The sequence below is a fragment of the Sturnira hondurensis genome, unplaced genomic scaffold, assembly GCF_014824575.4.
Source record: "Sturnira hondurensis isolate 20B ecotype Veracruz unplaced genomic scaffold, ASM1482457v3 Scaffold0004786, whole genome shotgun sequence".
Lineage (NCBI taxonomy): Eukaryota > Metazoa > Chordata > Mammalia > Chiroptera > Phyllostomidae > Sturnira > Sturnira hondurensis.
In genome coordinates this window covers 1775094-1796193 of record NW_028077417.1, presented here as the reverse complement: position 1 = coordinate 1796193, position 21100 = coordinate 1775094, and the positions used below count along the sequence as shown (strand labels likewise).

Sequence of the window (21100 nt, the reverse complement as noted above, 5' to 3'; positions counted from 1 at the left end):
CTGACATTCTCCCCAAATGCGCTTGTTCTGGAACAATGCCAAAAATAGTCAAAAGAAGACGCTTGAAGTTTGCATCCCAAAATCTCTGTGATGATAAATGATCAGGTGTTCAATTAAAACTACAGAACTGATTTTTTTAATTCCTAGTGAAATCATTACAAGTAGTCCAAGTTCTATCACTTGTGCACTTGACATGCTCTCCCCACAATTAACATAAAGAAATTAACGTCTGACAAACTTCACTATTTGATGCCCTATGAGGGCTGAAGATATTTCAAGGGAGAAGGAATGTAACTAGAATGAAATTCTTAAGCAAGATTACGGATATGACAGGACGAAAGAGCTTGGGACTGTGTGAAAAGTGCCTCCTTTTTCCCTTTAATAAGTCCATTACTTGCTCTTGGGCATATTTTAAGGTCCTTTTCATGCTGCATCTAGAGTTGAGCATGCTTTGTATTTCAGGCTTTGTCTATGAATCCGTAGAAGCCAAAGTTATTTCTGCTGTAAAATAACAGGAGCCAGGAACAGCTAATCTCCTTTCATTCGGAGTTCCTTACATTATTTTGCTGGACAAAGTTTGTGTTGGCTACAAAACAGGCCATTCATAACATCTATGAGAAGGAATTTAGGGAAGAATGAAGAGAGATCGTAGGATGTATAAAGACTCTCTCTCCTGAGACCATTAAGAAATTCCAAATTGGCACTGTTTTGAATAGTGACATTGCATTAGCCTTGCTAATTTCAGTAATTCAAGCTGATAGCTTCTATTTACGAATCTGCTAGAGGAAACCTTCCCATAATGACAGTACCAACATGCTTCTCACCCAAGGGGAGTTAGTGTTTTAAAATAGGCAATGAGAGGTGAGGGAAGTTGGAGGGTGATCATTGCTAGCACAGTGGTACCTCTCAGTAAGAAACTCTTTGGAGAGGGTTATATGTCATTACTTCTTCAACAAGACATGCCCTTCATTGCTGAAGTAAACGCACTTTTCTTTCTATAAACAGGGATGAGAATATGAAACACAGGTTTGTCACTCCCTTACCTCATTTCATCTGACATCTTTCATTATCTGTCTGGCTTTTAATTGTCTTCATTTCAATAATCAGGACTGGCAATATAACCCATCCAAATTCCTTTTTTTAAAAGTGGGAATGTTTGTTCTTTAGTTCATAAAATGTGCAAATAAACTGACAGATAGCTAATGGCAAAAACTCCAGGGGAGTATGCCTTCCTTTTTAAAGGGAACTACATATAAAAGACATTCTCTAAATCTCTCTGGGCCAAACTGGCATCTCACATCATGCTGGAAAAATGTACAGAGGGAAATCTTCAGAGCCTCACAAGCTGAGAAAGGAGAAAGATTGCTGAGTGTTTGAAAGGGTTTAGGGTTTCATTTGAAGAGCAGCTGCACCCCACTGCGCCTGTGCTCAGATGCACTGAACACCAGTGAGGCGGTACATTGGAACTCTCTCCAAGCGCAGCGATAACGAACCTGCTGGTGACAGGGCATAGCCAGCAATCCATGCCTTCTGCACATCTGGCCCCGTGTTATTGACTTGGATTTCCTGTCAGTCAGTGAAGAAGGCCAAAGCACACGATCCTTCCCTTAACAGTTTGGATCATCAAACAATTAGGAGAGAGAGAGGAGACAGGAGAGAGAGGAAGGATGAACATAAAAAGGAGGGGGAGAGGCAATGTGAAAGCGTGAGAGATTTGCTTAGGTTCCAGGGCATTGTTTCTTCAGAGAAAGTTCTAGTATTCATGGTTTTCTCAAAAAACAAGTTATGTGCTTGTGGAGCACATTAAGATTACAAATCATATTTATGTTTCTTATCTCACTGAAGAAGTACAGTAGTATGACATTTGGTCCTGAGTAATAAAGTATTCTCTGCTTAAGGGCAGAGCAGTAGAACTCTGTGGATCAGGCTTCCTCAGGTTTCCCTTTTCAGAACCCTCTAGCAGGGGTGTCAAACCCATGATCCGCAGGTGGCATGCGTCCCAGGATGGCTGTGAGTGCAGCTCAACACAAAATCATAAATTTACTTGAACCGTTATGAGATTCTTTTGCGATTACACATCACAGTGCATTTAATGTGCAGCCCAAGACAACTCTTCTTCCAGTGTGGCCCAGAGACACCAAAAGGTTGGGCACCCCTGCACAGGATCTGCCCTCGCCCAGAATTCCCACACTTGTTTCATGCCTCTTGTGTGGTGCTTATCACATTCTAACTTAGATACAGTTATTTTTATACCTGTGTCATCTTCTTAACAGGTTAGAAAGCTCCTAGAAGCCAATGACTGAATTTTCTTCTTTGTATCTACCACGGCACACGGCAAAATGTTTAGCAAACAGCAGGGGTACAAATTCATGTTCGTTTCTGTCCCTCCTGACACCTATACCACGTGTCAATCTCCTGCTGGATGCAGAGATCTTTCAGGATAGTCTCCAAGTCTTATCCTGAATCCACAGCACCTGGCCTTCCTGATTCCCAGCACAGCAGGTCCTCAAAGAACATCATTCCATCCCATTTAGTTTCATTATAACATTGAGAATGCAATAGGAGTTTAATTCTGGTTTATGTCAATAAGCTATGGTAAAATTGGTCTTGTTAGACATCATTATGCTTAAAGTCACAGAACCTATCAACTACTTTAAGTGAGGACTTACTACACATCAGTAAATATTTCCAGTACTCAACCAGTGTTTAATTCATTAATTACATTGTGCTAACCGCACTTAACATAAACACTTCCATTCAACTTGGACTGCCACATCCATCATTCATCTACCCCAAGGGGTTATTCATGATAATACATTTAAACCAAAATGTTTTTCCCTGACCTTTGTGGCTCGGTTGGGCATCGTCCTACAAAGCATAATGTCTCAGGTTCAATTCCCTGGTCAGGGCACATGCCTGGGTTGCAGGTTCAGTCCCCACTCTGGGCATGAGCAAAAGGTAAGCTGTCGATATTTCTCTCCCTCTCTTTCTCCCTTGCTTCCCCTCTCTCTAAAATTACACACACACACACATATATCTAAAAAATCTTTAAAAAATAAATAAGCCAAAAAATTTTAGGGCTTAGGTAATGATAACAAATATAAAGACCCAAAATTTTCTATATTTTAACCCTATTTTCCAAAAAAAGTGCTCTGGAAATGACAAGGGATAGAAGAGGTTTTAGGGAAAGAAACTACAGAGGAAAGAAAAAAGTAGTGTGAGGTAAATAAGGCAGGTGAGTGAGACCCTTAGGTAAGGAACGCTGCCCAAATCTGTAATCAGGGCCCCACGCACTCTAAATGCTGGCTGCCTGGCTGCCTGGCTGCCTGGCTGGCTGGGGCATGAGAAAGATGAAACCAAAAAAAAAAAATCAAGTTGAAAAGGAGGCCTCCTAAACTTGGTTTTTGGCTTAATACTAAGGAAGAAAGATTTGAGGATTATTTTACCTTGTTGTTAGTCAAAAGGAGGCTTCAGATTTCTCCCCTGGGTGACCTAAACTGTAATCTGTCTCCATAGCCCTATGTTAATACTACTTCCATTTCTGAGGAAATTATAGTGACTGAAGAAGCTCGACTTACTTCCTCTAATCTCTTGGCAAAGGAATTAAAAAGACAACGGAGGGTGATGTCTGCCTGGAATTCTGCATGACATAGAGAGTATTGATTGGGGCAAATCAATCGAAGAAAACAATCTCTGTTTAAGGAGAATGCATCTTTAATCGTGGTAATCCCTTTAGTAAATTGCTTTCTCTGGTGACATTGCTTCCCTAATTATAGCTTGCTCATTTTGATTTTCACTTTACATTGTTGCTTGCCACTGTTGCCATTGCTGATTTGCAGGCCCAGCAGTGAATTTGTTACCAGCATTAACAGTTCTCCACCAAGTGGGTCTCAGGACCAAATGTCACCACTTTTGCAAGTAAATTGAGGGTCACCAGACAATTATATTTCCTTTTGCACTTTCTCAAAAGACTAATTTTCCACCCCCTTAATAATTTCAATTCTCTAATCTGAGAAGTACTGCCAACATCTCCCAAAATAAAATTATAAAAATAAGAATGCAGAGCAATACTAAAATGGGTACCAGACCATGGTGACAGATTATGTACTAAGGTTTGCTCCACAATCCAATTTGTATAGTTTTAGCATACTTATTTTCTTTTTTTTCTGAGTACAGGTTTTTACCAACCACTTCTTTTTACTTGTTTGTTTATTTTGGTGGAGAGGGACAAAGAGGGAAATGTACTGATGTTCTTGATGAAGGTACCCTATTGCCCAGTCATATTCAGCAGTGAGTCACTGTGACTGACTCCCAAGTCATCTCATGGCAACTGTGTCCAGCTAGATTTGCTTGATAGCTTGGAAAGGCATACCATATTTTTAGGACTATAAGATGCACTGGGCCATAATAGGCACCTAGGTTCTAGAGGAGGAAAATAGGGAAAAATTTTTGAAGCTAAAATTGTGGTAAAATATTTAATAACATAAATAACATAGGCTGCTGCCATCCCCCCACCCCACACACAGCAAGCCAGGTAAACTACATTCGGACTCTAAGATGCAACCCCCCTTTCCTCCCAAATTTGGGGGAGTGCATCTTATAGTGCAAAAAATACAGCAGTTTATTTTAAATGAATTTTTTAAATAATTGTTGCATGAGGGTGACATTATAAGGTGAAGTTTTTCCTAAAGATTCCCTAGTATTATCCTGTTATCTTCTTGATATCCTTTACATCATCTTTCTGAGAAATAACATCTCTCCTTTCTCTCCCCATCTTTTTCAACCAGTCCTTCCCATTTTCTGTTCTCCTGTCCTGCAACTTACCTCCCATTCCTACATGCCAAGGTTATTCTAGGTGTATTCTTATGGAAATATACCACGTAATCCAGGGGCATTTATTAGAGGATATTCACTGCAGCACTGTTTGTGCCAAGAAGAAATTAGAAACAAAGTAACTATCAGAGAGGAAATTGCTAAATTTGTTATGTTCATACTGAAGGAATGAGGCAGGTCTGCATGTATTATCATGCGCATATTTCCAAAAATATGTATCCTATGCATATGCATACAAAATACATTTACCAGTAATTACTCCTGGGGAGATGTGGGAGGGAAAGTTTGAAGAGGGGGCTTTCTTTTTATTTACTCTATTTACTAAGGTATTATTAGGCTCTTTAGCTTTGCAAATGTATTCATTTGTTGAATAGTTAAATTAACAAAATAAAAAGACTATGTAAAGTGTGAAGGGTGTTTTGCAAGAGGGAAGAGGAGACAGGTGTCACAGTCCTTCAAGTGAGAGGTGATGAGAACATTATCTGAGGAGAAGCAGTAGCAAACAATGGCAATGGAAAGAATTCACAAAATATTAAGGAAACAGAATTTACAGCATGTGATAATTCATTACATGTGCAACACAAAAAAGGAGGAGAGGGACTATCAGGTGATTTGCAGGTTTCTGGCTTGGGCAATTAGACGGCTAGGTAGAGGCATTTACTTCTGAGTAAATAGGGAAATCCTCAGTGATAGATAAAATCAGGGCCATTCGGGGTTTGTAAAGTGGGAAGATGAGCTGGCCAAGAGAGAGAAAAGTAGCCTGCAAAGGAAAAAACAATTTCTGTGAGGATGATCAGAGGCAGAGGAGGGATCCAGGAGGAAGCTGTGTCAGAAAGGGGGACATCAAGTTTGGAGAGAGAGTGGCCAACAATATTTGGAGCTGCAGAGAGCTCAGGATGAAAAACTAAGATTCCACTGAGGGGTTCCTTATAAACCGGCACAAGGAATCTCATTGGGTGTTGTTCGAAAACTGACGATGGTTTCACACCCCGCAAAATTTACTCGAAATTGTTGAATTGTACACTTGAAATTTGCTTGAAATGGATTAATGTTATGGCATTTAAATTAGACCTCAGTAAAGTTGTCTAAAAAAGTAAAAAAATGAAAAAAGTATCCATTGGAATTCAGTTTGGAGCGAGCTATGATTGTAGGAGAACTTACCAGTCTAATCTTTTATTTTTAGTGGTTGGGGAAAGAAATGACATAAAGTGACGGGAAGCATATGAGATTACTGGTGCTACGTCCTGATCCTCCCTTACTCTCTTGCAACATCAAAAAACTACTTCATATGTTTGATTTGCTTTTCAACAAGCAAAGCAATGAGTATTATCCCCTTATTCCCTATCTATTTTATTAATTGCAGAATAGTTGCTGTATTGGTTGTTGTTGTTGTTTGTTGTTATTATTATTATTATTATTATTATTATTATTTAGCACGTATATTTAGAAGAAGTTTAGGGTACCAGGCTATAAGGTCCCAGTTTTAATCTGTTTTTGTTTTTAATGCTTATATTTTAATGTGTGTAAACAGAGCTTCTTTATTGACTCTTTAAGGCCCTTTCACTTTAAAATCTCGTCCTTCTTTCTGTGACACCTGTATTTCCCTTAATTTGACTTCGCCAATAATAAGGTAGATGTGTTTCTCTTGGTTAATGGGCATATTTGATGTCTTCTGTAGACAAGTAAAAACAGTATGGAAAACTCCTGCCCCTTCTTAGTTATAAGAAACCAGGGCTGCCCTTGACCCTACTTAATTAAAGTGTTCATTTCTTGCCAATAGCGTGTTCTTTTTATTTTGGTTTAATATCTTCTTGCTGACTTTTAAACTCTTCTTCAGCAATCTGGCTGTCTGGCTGCTCGTTCATGTGGCAGAATTTTCCTTTTTTCCTTTTATATCTTTACAGCCATGGGTTTGTGCCACTTGGCATCTTTTTTACCTTTCCTTGCCTCCCTTTGGACTTCCTTACTTTGTTCTAATGTCCATGGAGCCATTTGTATGAGGGCCCTCCAGTGCTTTCTCCTCAGTTGCCGTCACTTTGGTGCTCTCCAACTCATGTCCTAGTCATGTGCCCAAAATGAACTTTCCCTGTCTGATGCCGCTTCTTCCTCTGGATCCTGAGTGGAGATACCATTATGTGGTTGTATTGAGCAAGATGCCTGTCACCTGCGAGTTACTGCTAATCATTGCCTATTGTTAGGGAAAAACTGATGTAAACAATTCCTGATCTGGTTGTGCCACCTCCCGTGTAGGAATTCTCACCGTATATGTACATTTCATGCTGCCTGATAAAGTTTTGCATGGCTTTCTTAGCCGCAGTTCAGCAAGCTGGATGGATTATGTGGTTCTTTCTCCCCACCTTGGGCAGGTCAGTAGTTATTCTCTTAAAATCATGTCTTGGTTGATAATTCCTTGGCAGACTTAAAGCCCTCATCCCTAAGCTAGCTGTGGTCCATAAAAGACACTGATTGCTTTCTCTGAGAGAAAATCCGAAGCAGTGCCTTTAGATCCCCCTCCAGAAAATGTCTGTGTCAAAAGATAGGGATGCAAAGGTCACTTGAACTCCCTTCACCCTCATACCGGCCATGAGACCTCTAAAGACCTGAATGAAACCCTAGAATCTCAGAGTTGGAAGGGACATTGGAAGCCAAGTACATTCACCCTCCTTCTGTTTGAATCCCTTCACCAATGGCTCTACCAAATGGCTGTCCAAACCCTCATGATCCATCCCTGGAGATAGATCTCACTGCACAAAGGCAGCCAATGAAATTTTCAGATTGCACTAAATATTAGAAAGTTTTAAAATTTCTCTCAAGTCTAAATCATTTTTCCTTAGGACAAAGGCAAGGCCATCAAACAGCAGTTACTAACATGGCATGACTATGGAGCAAGAGAAATCTGAGATAGAGAAAGAACGAAGGGAAATTGAGCAAAGGGGGCATGAGCAGGTGCAGGAGACCTGGCAGTCTGGTGCTACAGGGACAAACGAGGGAGCCTGAGCTGAGAGGCAGGAAGGGTGCTGAGAGGTAAACAGAAAGGGAATAGCAAACTGCTGGAAGATTAAGGAACAAGATACTAGAACCTCTTCTAAAATAAATGACATGTTAGTTAGAGGGTTTTTTTAAAAGATTTTATTTATTTTTAGAACAAGGGGAAGGGAGGGAGAAAGAGAGTGAGAGAAACATCAATGTGTGGTTGCCTGTTACATGCCCCCAACCATGGACCAGGCCCGCAACCCAGGCATGTGCCCTGACTGGGTATTGAACCGGCGAGTCTTTGGTTTGTAGGCTGGCCCTCAGTCCACTGACCTACACCAGCCAGGGCTCATTAGAGGTTTAAATCGAAATGAGGAGGAACAGAAAAACACTTTTAAGGCTCAAAAATCTAACAGAATATTCCAGCCTTACCCTTGGCCTAAGGATATGGGAAAGAACACTGGAGACAGGAGAGAATGTTTAGATGATCAATGACTGGACAGAAGAGGATAATTGAACATAGGAAATGAATTAAAGAGCAATGGAAAGAGACAATGAAGTGAATAGAGAAATAGAGGGGGCAAATGAAAACACAGAACTTTTAGGTTAGGGAATTGCATTTATTCCTGTGCCAGAAAGTAATTGTGTTTTCCTGGCAGTCATCCCACAGACCTCTGCAAGGGGAACAGGGTGCCAGCATGTTTACTGCAGGTTCTGAAGTCTCATTGCTTTGTACTATTATAGCCAAACAAGGGACTTCATTAACAGAGTTTATTTTGATGTCACAGAGACAAGCACTGAGATTTCCATATCAGCAGTTCCTGTACTTGGGAATCAATGGCAATGGAAAGGGCATGGTGTGGCCCAGTGATGGATCAACTGTGAAGCAAAGGTGGGGGTCAAAAGTGTGGGAACCTAATCATGAAGGTTTGAAGTGAAAAATAAATAGAACCTGCTCTCCAGAAAACCTGTTTCCTATCCAGCATGGCACACAGAATGCCAGCATGTGTCAGCTGCTTACAGAGCAAAGCATCACGTTCCAGGCAGCAAAATAGAGTAAGAAAATAATCTTTGTAGATTCCATCCACAATGAGTGCTGTGACCTGATACAGTGGGTAATGAGAACTGACAATTGTCAGAAGAGCTTTGGAATCTCAAAGTCAGGGTTTGAGCCCTGCCATTTGCTCCCTGAGCTACCCGCCATTGGTCCAGCCTTTGTTTTGTCTTCATCATAGGTCTGTGGGACTCCTTCTCCTAAAGGAATCACCAGTTAATGAGGATATTCTCCTTGGGAAGGGTGTCTGTTAGGGTGGTAGCCCTTCACCTGCTCACTCTCAGTAGACTGAGGATACATGTTTATTTGTGTAGTCATTGATCCATGCATTCATTCATTCGGTCAACAAACATGTTTTTTAAGTGTCTGTGCTAGCCAAGTAATGTGTTTGAGCTACAGAGAGGAATAATACTCATTTCTTAGTTTGATGGGAATCATAGTCAAGGTGAGGAGAGGAACATAGCAGTGACTAACTCAACTCTGAGGCACATTGTAATTAGTGCTGTAATACAAATACAATCCAATAAATAGAAAAGGAAGTGATTAATTTGGGGTGGGGTGAGAAGGGAAGACTTTGTGGAAGAGATGTAACATGAGGCCCTAAGAGAGAGACTATCCGAGGCTGAGGGAGCAGCAAGAAGAAAAACATGGGTACCTCAAAGTACTAGCCATTTTCAGCAAATAATGAATAGAATGGTATGACTACAGTATATTATGCTTAAATAAATATATGGGCAGTAGAAACTGGAAAGCAAGACAAGATGAGACGGAGATGCTTGTGAATGCCATGCTAAGGAATGAAGACTTTATCCCACATGCAGTGGAGAACCACCAAAGGATTCTGAGGAAAAGAGTAATATGATTCAACATGTAGTTTAAAGTGTTGTCTTATTCTTGCTATCATAGAACAGAACATTTCTTTTTCCTGGACAGCAACGAGCCATTAAAAAGCAGTGGGTATCCAAGCCCTGGCTGGTGTAACTCAGTGGACTGAGCACGGGCCTGTGAACCAGACGATCGCGGTTCAATTCCCAGTCAGGGCACATGCCTGGGTTGCAGGCCAGTTCCCGGCAGGGGCCAATTCCCAGCAGGGGATGCACAAGAAGCAACCATACATTGATGTTTCTCTTCCTCTCTCCTTCCCTTCCCCTCTAAAGATAAATAAATAAAATATTTTTTAAAAAAAGCAGTGGGTATCTTGTCTAGCTGGGGCATTGAGGGCTGTGTGGGGAGGTGGAGAGGAGAGGGCAGCTGAGAAAAAGAGGAGAAATCTTTGACATTCAAAGACAGAGGAGATGATGCCTACATGACTGTGAGAATGGGACCTTACTGACAGCCTGGATCTGAAGATGGGAAGGTAGGAGGATGGAGCCAGGGTGACAATGTGTTCTTCCAAGTAAACTGAGGGAAAAATAGCCTCAATTCCCCAAATGCCACTGGTGAGGAGTGAGGCATTTCACAACTGGGGAGTTTTTTAAGGAACAAATTCAGACGGAACAATTTAGGGCATCCTTTCATCTTCCATTTATGAGGACACCCACCTGCTATTGCTTTCCTGCCTACAATGTTCCTGCACCCAAGCTGGGTGGTTTTAGGAATTTAAGCCATTTTGACCTATTGACTATTGTACCAGTACTTTTCCTTGCTGTCGCATTGCCAGGACATGGGAATTGTTTTAGTTCTCAGGTACATTTTTGGTAAGTTTTACCATGGCTAATTAAAAATGGAAGATTACCAGATTTGGGGTTTTCCCATTCAAGTATATATTGAAGCCCTGCCCCAAATTCTATCAAAGTACTTTTGATTGAGCATCTTGGAATACTCCCTCACTTTCCTGATCCCTCACCAGCAATTGGATTTGGCTACTGCAAGTGACATTTTGGGTTTTCCTTAGACATTCTCAAAGCCAAATGACGCATACATTTGTAGTACATGATGCCTGAAATTTATATTATAAACATAACTCGGTGAGTGTAAACCATTAAATGTTTTTCAAGTAATGAGGACAGAGTGTGTTCTTCAATCAAATTTTAACATGGTTTCACCGTAGCATCATTTGCATGAGTCATGAAAGTAAATATAAGTTTCCTGAGTTTATATAAAAAAATTTTTAAATAGTTATCCTCGGACAGAAATGCTCAACAAAAATTGCCCTTGTCCTCCATTCCCAATTGAAGAGCCATATCTGCAATCCTAGTGTCATGCTGAAGTGTCTAAAAAGCTAACTCAACTTGACTTCAAAAGCACCAAAAGAATACAATTTTGGGGTGGAGATTTGGTATCCAGTAGATTCTCCACCCCCCCACACCCCTCTACAAAGCAAAATACCAGAGTAGCAGTACACTCTCCTTAGGAACTGATATGTGCCCATTATGTTGTTATATTTTGGTTTCTATATTTTTTTAAATCATGGCAAAATATATCTAACATAAAATTTGCCATTTTAACCATTAAGTGTACAATTCAGTGGAATAATTACATTAAAAATGTTTTGCAACCATTCCACTATTTCTGACATTTACCTATTCTGCTAATTTATAGTTCATGTAAGTGGAATAATTTACTATGTGGTATTTTGTGACTGGCTTCTTTCACTTAGTATCAGGTTGTCAGGGTTCATACACCTTGTAGCATATGTTGATACTTGATTCCTGTTTTGTACCTCAATGATATTGTATTGTATGGGGGCGCTACATTTTGTTTATCTACTCATCCACTGGTGGACACTTGGGTTGCTTTCACCTTCTGGCTATTATAAATAATCTGCTATAAGAGTTGTTGTACAGGAGACTAATCAGCATTCAATAAATCCAAATCAGCTTCCATTCTTTCAGGTCAGTGCTATCTGGTTTTGACCCAAGCACCCTACTGAAACATTTCTCGAAAATCTTCCAAAACCTTCTCATTGACAAAGATGGAAGGCCAGTGGCTTCTTCTCAGTCCTTATGTTTGGTGACCTCTGTAACATTCAACCACGCAAACCTTCCTCCCCTCTATTTAAAATGTTCTCTTCCCTTGCTTTCTCTAATTCTGCTCTCTTCATCTTCTCCCCTGGCCCTAGCTGAACAGTGTCTCTGTCACAAGCTTTTCCACTGACTTGCAAGCCCATGGGAATGAGGTAACCTCTTCTGTGGGCTGTCAGGGCTTTGATGAGCTGTGATTCCTGTGGAGCTGTTAGGCATCCTTGGGGGAGAAGAATCTGTAGACATGAGAGTAGTAGCCTTGGCATTCATGAAAGCTGCTGATAATTCTGGTGCTAATGAGGAGGGCCAGCACCTATACCACCGGGTAGAGTTATTCTGTTACTGGGAATATGACTTTACTCACGATATACCTAAATAGGTACAGTAGTAGCCCATATTATAATTAGTTTACAGCAAAATGGTTTATTTTTCAAAGGGATTAAGTGATATTTTTGTTTGTTCCTTTCTTAATGGTTGGATGCAATAACAAAGCATAGTCAGTGGTTGAAACCCTTAGAAATGATTTTGTATTAGAAAACTAAGCAGTCTAAGCCCAGTTAAAGGCATTAACTGTGGTGTTTCAAAGAAGTTGTCATAGAAAAGGCTATGTCAATTCATTAATAAAGAATTTGTGAGTTATAGTATCCACCTTGGTAGCTGACAAAGCCCCGGTGACCCTAACAAATTGCCTAACAGTGCTTTAAGATCTTTCACCTAAGTGCCTCTCACATTGGTGAAGAGTGAGAGTGAACACCTGCTGCTGAGGGTCTGAGACGTAACCTGAAGGTCCCAGTCAGAATGAAGCATTTTATGAAGTCTTAAATGAACTTGCACATAGTGCATTTATACTCCATCATAACAACCTTGTCTGTTTCAGCATACAGTAGTGTGCTTCCCATCTGTAAATCCCTAGGAAGAAGCACGCCATGGCTTCGTGCACCCACAGCCCACTGCAGCATAACCTGATGATACACATACCCTAGAATAAGAGAGGCCATGCCTATACTAATGGGGAAAGCCACTGTATTCTTTCAACATTCCATAGTTGGAACTGAGGGTGTTTGCAGGCTGAAATTAGTTGTAAGCAAAGAAGTGGACATCTCCCTACCCCAGCCCTCTTCCAGGAGCAGCTGTTGTATTATTCCTAGGATTTACGATCCTTTACTAGGCGAGATTGGCAGCTCACTTATTTGTTAAAAGGCACATAATAAAATGGGTCCATTCTTAAAGGAGTCCCATTAGACCAATTAAAAATGAGAGGCCTCAAGCCCGCCAGCTTGCCCTCATCTGATCTATGAAGAAGAAAATGTAGACTCCTAGAAACCCAAAGGTCACTTGCAAAGTCACTTTCTTCTGCTTTCAAGTCCAGGTAGTCATTTCACACCTGAAGGTTCACACAGGAGGGAGGGTGGATGTGGCAGGAAAGAGGGTTGTGTTGAGGGGAAGACAAGAAAAGCGAGATCTGTTTGGGATTCATAAGTGAATGGTAGAGCCTGAGGGCTTCTGTGGGAATGGCCAGCAGAGTGAGCAGTTGTGCAATGAGCGTGATTCCTTCGGAGGTTTCCTCAATTTTAGTCCCTGGGGTCTGCCAAGCAGTGTACCGAAGGTTTCTCATATTCATGTCCTGGGGGACAACTGTATACAGCAAATGCAAAACTCAGGAATAGCAGTATTACTTTGTTGCTATATATTAGGGCCAGATTGAAGGCGCAAGCTTGGCAAGAAGGAGACCGCCATTTTTGGCTCAACAGCAGCATTCTTTCCCCTGGTGTTGTGATAGCATCTCTTCTCTCAGGCTGCCCTATGAAGTCTGCATCCTGGTGTGGGTGATGCCCCTCGAGCACAGGCGGCAAACACAAGGCCCACAGGCCGAATCCGGCCCTGCACCTTGTTTTATCCAGCCCAGTGGCAGCACCCAGCTCTCGCTTGACTGTTAAGGAAGGAGTAGTTACATTTATACAGTCCTAAAATTGCATTCAGCCCTTTGAAGGCAACCAAGAGGCTGATGGTGAAAATGAGTTTGACACCCCTGTCCTAGAACAATGCATTGCCCTCCTTGCTGCCATCAGAGAGCTCAAGCATTTGCTTCCTACTATATGCTCAAGACCCCATTGGCACTGTAATGGCCCAAATAAAGGTTTATCTCACTGGCTGACACATTGTCCTTGGCTACCTGTGCATGTCTGCTTGATGCGCCCCAGGTCCAGTCACTTCTCCCCCAGCGCTTTGTGTGGACTGGCCTCAGTGGCAGTCATGAGGCCAGGGTTTAAAGAAAAGACAATCAGTTCAGCATGGACTTACTTATTGCCAGTGTCTCTTATCCAAGATTAGAACAGCTGAAGAAGAAAAGGGATTCAGAATGTGGTAACTGTTGAAGATCTCCAGAAAAACTCCCATCCCGAGAGAAGCAAGCTGATGGAACCATGCCTGTTGATGGAGGCTCTGCTGGGAGCAGCCACACTGGCTGGTGGTTGTGGCCTGCAGCAACCTGCATCCCTTACTGGGCTCCAACAGCCTTGGCAGCAGGGAGGAATAAAACTAAAAGGAAATTCAGAGTCCATCCAGTCCTGATTTAGCAGATGGGGTGACTGAATCCCTGAGGAGAAGGAAGTGACTTGCCAAAGATGACATAGGAAGTCTGCTGTAGCCTCTTTAGGAGCTCCACCAGGAGAATGAACAAGACTAGAGAGTTCCCTACTGACTACTATACCCAAAAGAAAAAGCAAGAACAAATTTTTTCAACGTAACTTGCAGACCTTAATGACTGGTTATTTTAAAGGGTTTATCTCATCTGCAACACAGAGAAGAGGGCGGGCAAAATGAGAGTCAGGGCCAAGTATGTAATTAGGGCAGATTCTTGGGCCTACCCTCTGGGCATAGTTAAAATGATGACAAATAGAAACAAGTTTTTGGATTTAATATGAAAATCTTGCTGGTCCAAAAGATTTTCACTGACATTGAATGGCAAGATAGAAATTGTGTGCATTTTAAGTGCATTTTACAATATGTATCTAGTACAATAGAGATGTGTTCTGGAAAATCACTGATGAATGTTAAATATGAAAGATTTCAAAGAAAATGGTTTGTGGTCATTCCCCTAGTACATCTGGTTCATAGCAAACTAAGGATGTTTTGGTTTTGTGTAGACTTAGCTTCTTTGTGAATTAAAAAAAACATAGATATATTTGCTACTGTCTGATCCCCAGATAGTGTTCCCACAGGCCTCTTTTTTCCAAGACAAGATGTCTGACAACTCTCTCCCACTTAGGGTTGTCCTTCAAAGTATTAATGATGATTTTTCTTAAAAAAAAAAAAAAACGCAAACCCGATTATGTGGTTTCCTTATTTGAAAACCTTCAGACTCCCTACTGCCCACAAAAGAGTGTCAGCATTCCTAATCCACCAGAGTTTGGCTGTTAATTGTCCTTTCTGCCTTACCTTTTATCACCCACCAAGCAGTACAGACACAACTCCCTCACAATAACGTATAGTCTATATTTCCTTCCAACATAGAGGCTGCTTGTTCAGGGTAAGTATGCCCTACATACAAATTTTGATATTGGTGATTTTGCTCCAGCTAAACCCTTCGCTTAAAATGAATAACATTTCATTAGGCTTTCCATAGTTCCACCCATCCTTTGTGGTATAGATTATAGGCCAGTTGTTCCAAAGAGTCTTCCCAGATCATTCTAGTTGAAATTTCTCTCTCTCCCTTCTACTCCCATGGTGTTTAGCTTATGTATTTCTCTGAGCTCTTCGTACTTTCTGGCAGGTATCTGGTTGATTTGTCTGCTAATCTGGTTCTCTTGTTAGAAGGAACTCTAGCACTGTAGAGTGCTAGAGTGTGGGATTCCTGGAGGCAAACACTAAGTCTTTTTCCAACCTCCCAGTTAATGCTTGGGACATAGTAGGCTACCATTAAGTTTGTTGAATTAAATTGGATTATACTTCTGTTCAAGAGTATCCACATTTGTCTTTGACCCAAACCCTATTTCCTCTATTTCTCACAATGCTTCCTTGTTCTGCTAAACTCTTCCCTTCGTCTTTAATCTCCATGATGGTGGCCCAGACCCAGAGGGTGTCTTTGCTGGAATTCCCATCAATATAAGCCCCAGGAATTCAGCTACAGGGTTGGATGAATACATTTGCTGCTGCTGAATGGGGAGCCTCAGGAAACCTATAGCCGCAGCTTCAGAAGCACGGGAAAGTGTCATTCTGAATATTTCTGGGTACCCTGTGGAGGTAGAAGACTTGACCCAGGTTTGTGCCCAAGGCATCTCATGGCCCTGACCATCATTGCTCATTTCTTTGGGGAAATAAAACTGATGTGATAATTCCCATCCTGGCTCTCCAAACCCAGAGCTCTTCTTAGTATTTCACAAAGCTTAAAGAGGCTACTTAATCAAGTATGTGGTCAGTTTTATGTGCAAACACTGACTTTTCTCATGCTTTTTGTTTTTATTTTTAAGATGTTATTTATTTATTTTTAGAGAGGGGAAGGGAGGGAGAAGGAGAGGGAGAAAAACATCAATATGTGGTTGCTTCTTGCTCACCCCCTACTGGGGACCTGGCCCACAGCCCCTGACTAGGAATCAAACCGTGACCGTTTGGTTTGCAGTCCAGTGCTCAGTCCACTGAGCCACACCAGCCAGGGCTGTTTTTATTTTCGTGTGTCAATGCTACTTTGCTAGTTATATAACTGAATAGTTTAGTGAACATAACAGCAAGAGAATTATCTTTAAATGTTTTTCACAGAAAGAAATTTGACATTTGTTTAAAATAATTGCTGCCCTGGCTGGTATAGCTCAGTGGATTGAGCGCGGGCCTGCGAACCACACAATCACGGTTCGATTCCCAGTCAGGGCACATGCCGGGGTTGCAGGCCAGTTCCCAGCAGGGGACTGATGAGAGGCAACCATACATTGGTATTTCTCTCCTACTCTCCTTTCCTTCCCCTCTAAAGATAAATAAATAAAATATTAAAAAAACTAAATTAAAATAATTGCTGAGTTGACTCATCTGATCTAGCCTCCCTTTGCCACTGAACTCTTGGGCTACCCTGTTGGGTGTTATCTTCAGTGTCCCTTTCATTCCTTGGCTTCTTGGTAGAGCCCAGTGCCACAGTACCCAAGTCATGGTACAGTAATCTTGTCAGCCTCACTTTTCAGAGCTTGGCAGCCAGACACATTAAAAGGCTCACAGGAGGAAACCCAGTTTTAACTGGATGTGTTGGCACCTGAGTTCTGGAGCAGTGAAATTAAAAGTTCCTTTTGGTAGTGTGTATTTCACTAATCAAGCTTTTTTTTTTTTTTTTTTTTTGCTTGCCCTGGCTGGTGTAGCTCAGTGGATTGAATGCAGGCCTGCGAACCAAAGCATTGCTGGTTTGATTCCCAGTCAGGGCACATGCCTGAGTTGCAGGCCAGATCCCCAGTAGGAGGCATGCTAGAGGCAACCACAAATTGATGTTTCACTCCCTCTCTTTCTCCCTCCCTTCCCGATCTCTCTAAAATAAATAAATAAAATCTTTAATTTAAAAAAAGAATTATTTCAAGAAGGAATCTATTACTGCTTAATCACTGTAGTATATTTGGTATACAGTTCTTTTCCAGAGATGGTATAGCTTTATATGAGGTTCAGAATCAGACCTGCATTCGAATAGGACTCCATGACTTACCCACTGTGTCAGCATGGGCAAAAAAACTGAACAGTTTGACCTTCCTCATCAGTAAAATGGGATTTATAATACCTTGTAGCATTGTTGAGAAGGTTTCATCAAATGAGGTAACACAGCTAAATAACTTAGCAGAGTACCTGGCACACAATGAGGACTCAATCACTGTTAGCCATTTTTATCATTTTAAAACACAGGGTCCAAGAGATAGAAAGAACAAAAGAACTCTTTGGTGGCAGAGAGGGTTAGCAACTACTGGAATCAACATAACTGCTGGGTTTACCAGAAATGCCGTAATAACAAAACTATCTCACATTTACACATTATTTGAAGAGCAAGATATGTAGTGTAGGCGCTGAGTGGTAACATTGATAGGTGCTATTTCATCTTAATGTTGAGCACAGGGAATATCCAGAAAAGGAATCTGAAAGTGATTCTGAGAGTGCTCTCATTCAGATCTCTCCTGAAAATAATCCTCTTTATTTAAGTTGAGAAGTTGCTGTGCGACCCGAGGCAGGGCTTTCAACAGACATAGCCACATGCGTTCTCAACTTTGGTGAAATCTGATCGTGACCTAAGCCTGTGTTATCCTTGCCGAGTGACAGCTGACCTCGGCCTTTTCTGTGCACTCTGCATAGTTCACCTCTCTGAGAAAGAGGTCTGATTTCCAAGTAGAGTGTTGCTCTTTGTTCTTTTTCTCTTATTTTCTTTGTATTTATTTGGGAGAGAGAGAGAATGTAGACTACAGTCTGCTGAATCTCTTTTCCCTGAGTAAGAGGGTTCCTTAGAAAATTGGATTTCATTTATTATTGGCACTCAAGAAGAAAACCTTTCTCAGCTTTAGAGCAAGATGTAGTCAGATTCATGTATATTAAAAGTTATGAAATCATTTCTTTATACAGCAATGGAAATAATAATTAATAACAAAATATTGAATAAGACAGGCAAACAATTTAGTAATATATGCCAAATTAATAGGAAGCATATCAATATCCATTAGATAAAAAGGCAAAGGATATGAACTGTTACGTATTGAGAAATATAATTACTAAACTAAAGCAGAAAAACTTGATCGAAACTAGTAATTCAAATACTTGCAAATTAAAGAAACACTGAGATACCATCGTATACTGGCTACAATATCTTTTTTCAATTGAAGCACAGTACACTTGATTCACTCAGCATTGCTGGTGTTATAAACTGTAGTAACCCTTTTGGAAAATGGTACTGCAGCCTATGCAATCAGAGCCCACACTTTGATCCCCTTCACCTTAGTGGCTGCTCTGAGCAATACCAGCCTCAGAGCAGCCCTGGTCCTGGGCCCTGCTCTGTGCCCGTCCTGGACCAGTTGAGTCTTCACACTTTTCTTCCTGTGACTTACTGGGTGTTTCATCCCCTGTAAGAAGAGCTCTCCCTTCCTTTTCCTTCCTTCCCTCAGTAGAATTCCAGTCATTTCCTCTGTGCCTGTTGCTATGCATCTCAATGTCCCCAAGGGATCTTTCCACTCCATTGGCCACAGGATGGTTGTCTGGGGAGGTCACTCACATCACCTCACCTTCACAAGCTATTGAATTAGAAGCACTGTTGACTGTGTCTGGAAAAGCCAAGGGAGTAGATTTGAGCTCTAAATCTGGGAAAGCAAATCTGAAAGAAACAGCCCTGAGCCAGGGCCAGCCATCGTGAATTTCCTAAGCACTGTCTGCCTATATTTTCCTTCTGAGAGACTCTCTCATGAGGGAAACTCCAACATCCCATTTCTTTTCAGAACATGAACAGATCATAAACAGTAGGTAGTCAGAGAAGGAAGAACCTTAACCATTAGCCTTCCCTTAGTCTTTATTTGTTTAGTATTGCTTGAAATCCTATGCATTATATCAGTTTTACTTTTTGTGGGTTTTTATTCGCAGGGATGAGAAGACCATATAGCTAAAAAAAGAGAAATATTTGGGGAATATAAAACAGCTTTTAATGCAAACTACTTTATGCTTGACACTAAAGCAAAGTTCCCAGGAGGGATCTGTGTGGAGTACACGGCCCAGGACAGTTGCTCTGGGAATCCACAACATCCCCTCCCCTGCTGACACACATATACACAAGGAGACGCATGTAGTCGCTCACACGGCACCTTACATTTTGATACCAGTGAGATCTGGTGTAAATAACCTCCACGCACAGTTTTGCTAAGGAGATGTTGCAAAGGGCCGATGTGCGCCCCTAGGGTATGGATGGCTCCACCCCAGGGAGGGAAACAGCCAGCTTGCTCCCCCTTGGTATGGTCTCTGGAAGGACCGCCGCCAGCCAGCTTTTTCCTCTGTCGCCCCCATGCACACACCTCATCTCTTTACCATCTCCTGGCAGCCTTCCTGTCCACGGAAGGAAGAAATCAAAACTGGGGCACCCCAGCAGTCCGGACAAGTGCTTGAGTCATAAATAGTGTACACCTGATGCTGTTGGTAATCCTGTATTTAAAATTCTTCTTTGCTTTTGACAGAACTGGCCTATGATCTGGATGTGGATGATACTCCCGGAAGCAAGCAACATGTGAATCCGAAGGACAATGAGATAGCCGCGTCTCACAACCTTGGGAATGGCCATTCCCCGCTGAAGGTTCTAACCAGCCTGGCGATCTATGTGGTGTGCTTTTTCCTCCTGGTGCACTGACTACTAGTGCACAGCACCTGTGCTGCCCTTCAGCACCCTGTGGTCTTCCTCTATAAAGGGGACCCGCCTTCTTATTTCTTTCTATTTTTTTATCTTATATGCCTCCTCCAGCCATTAAGTAGAAGACTAACCATGTGTTATGTTTTTGAAATCAAATGGCATCCTTATGAGGAAGGTGAATTTTAGTGGTAGTATAGTTATTTTACAAAGAAAAAAAAAATCAAGTCGTGCCAAATTATTTTCCTATGTTTGGCTGCTAGAACATGGTTACCATATCTGTCTCTCTTTCCCTTTGCATGAATTTCTTTGAAAAAAAAATAAATAAATGATCAAATAAAAATGCATTTGGTCTTTTTTTGAAAGCTCTCATATATGGTGACTATGTAATGCTTTTCTTCCTTCTCATCTAGCTTTTTATTCAGCATAAGAAAATCCCACCAGGTGCCAAGAGTGGTCTTGAAACCTACCTTCCTTCCCACCTTTTGGGTAGATATCAATCGTGGTCCCAAACCTCAGTCAAAGCACTCCCTCCTAATACACACCCAACCCATAATCTCCATTTAGAAACCTTGGGTTAGTGTTTCTTGCCTATGAAACTAAATATATCTCAAAAAGTTTCACTGTCTCTTTGCAAATTTTGCATTTTGAAATTGTTTTGCTCAAATAAAAGTTTTCTGTGTGGGTCATGCATAGTTGCATGAATTATATTTCTTCATTTCCCAACCCAGAGAAGTGGGCACAAACAGTACAAACAAATCATCTCCTAAGCTTCATTGCTGTTGTCCCAGGCTTCTTCTCTGTCGCCCTTCTCTAGGGGCTACCCCGTGTCAGGGCCAACAGTTGCCCTGGGTCAGGTCACAAAGGCTGTCATCAGAAAACCCATGATTTCTAGGAAATAACGCTCACTCAGTCTCAGGTGGGCTTCCTCAACATTTGTTTATTCAA

At 41.4% G+C, this 21100-nt stretch overlaps 1 protein-coding gene across 1 annotated transcript in view; it reads left to right on the top strand.

Annotated features, from left to right (window-relative positions):
- GPC3 (glypican 3) overlaps nucleotides 1-20456 on the top strand; it is a 435757-nt gene extending 415301 nt beyond the window's left edge. Inside the window, exon 8 of the mRNA XM_037046045.1 lies at nucleotides 19986-20456. Coding sequence (XP_036901940.1) covers nucleotides 19986-20155 — 170 coding nt within the window. The 3' untranslated portion in view covers nucleotides 20156-20456. The remainder of the gene's footprint in view (nucleotides 1-19985) is intronic.
- The last annotated feature ends 644 nt before the right edge of the window (nucleotides 20457-21100 follow it).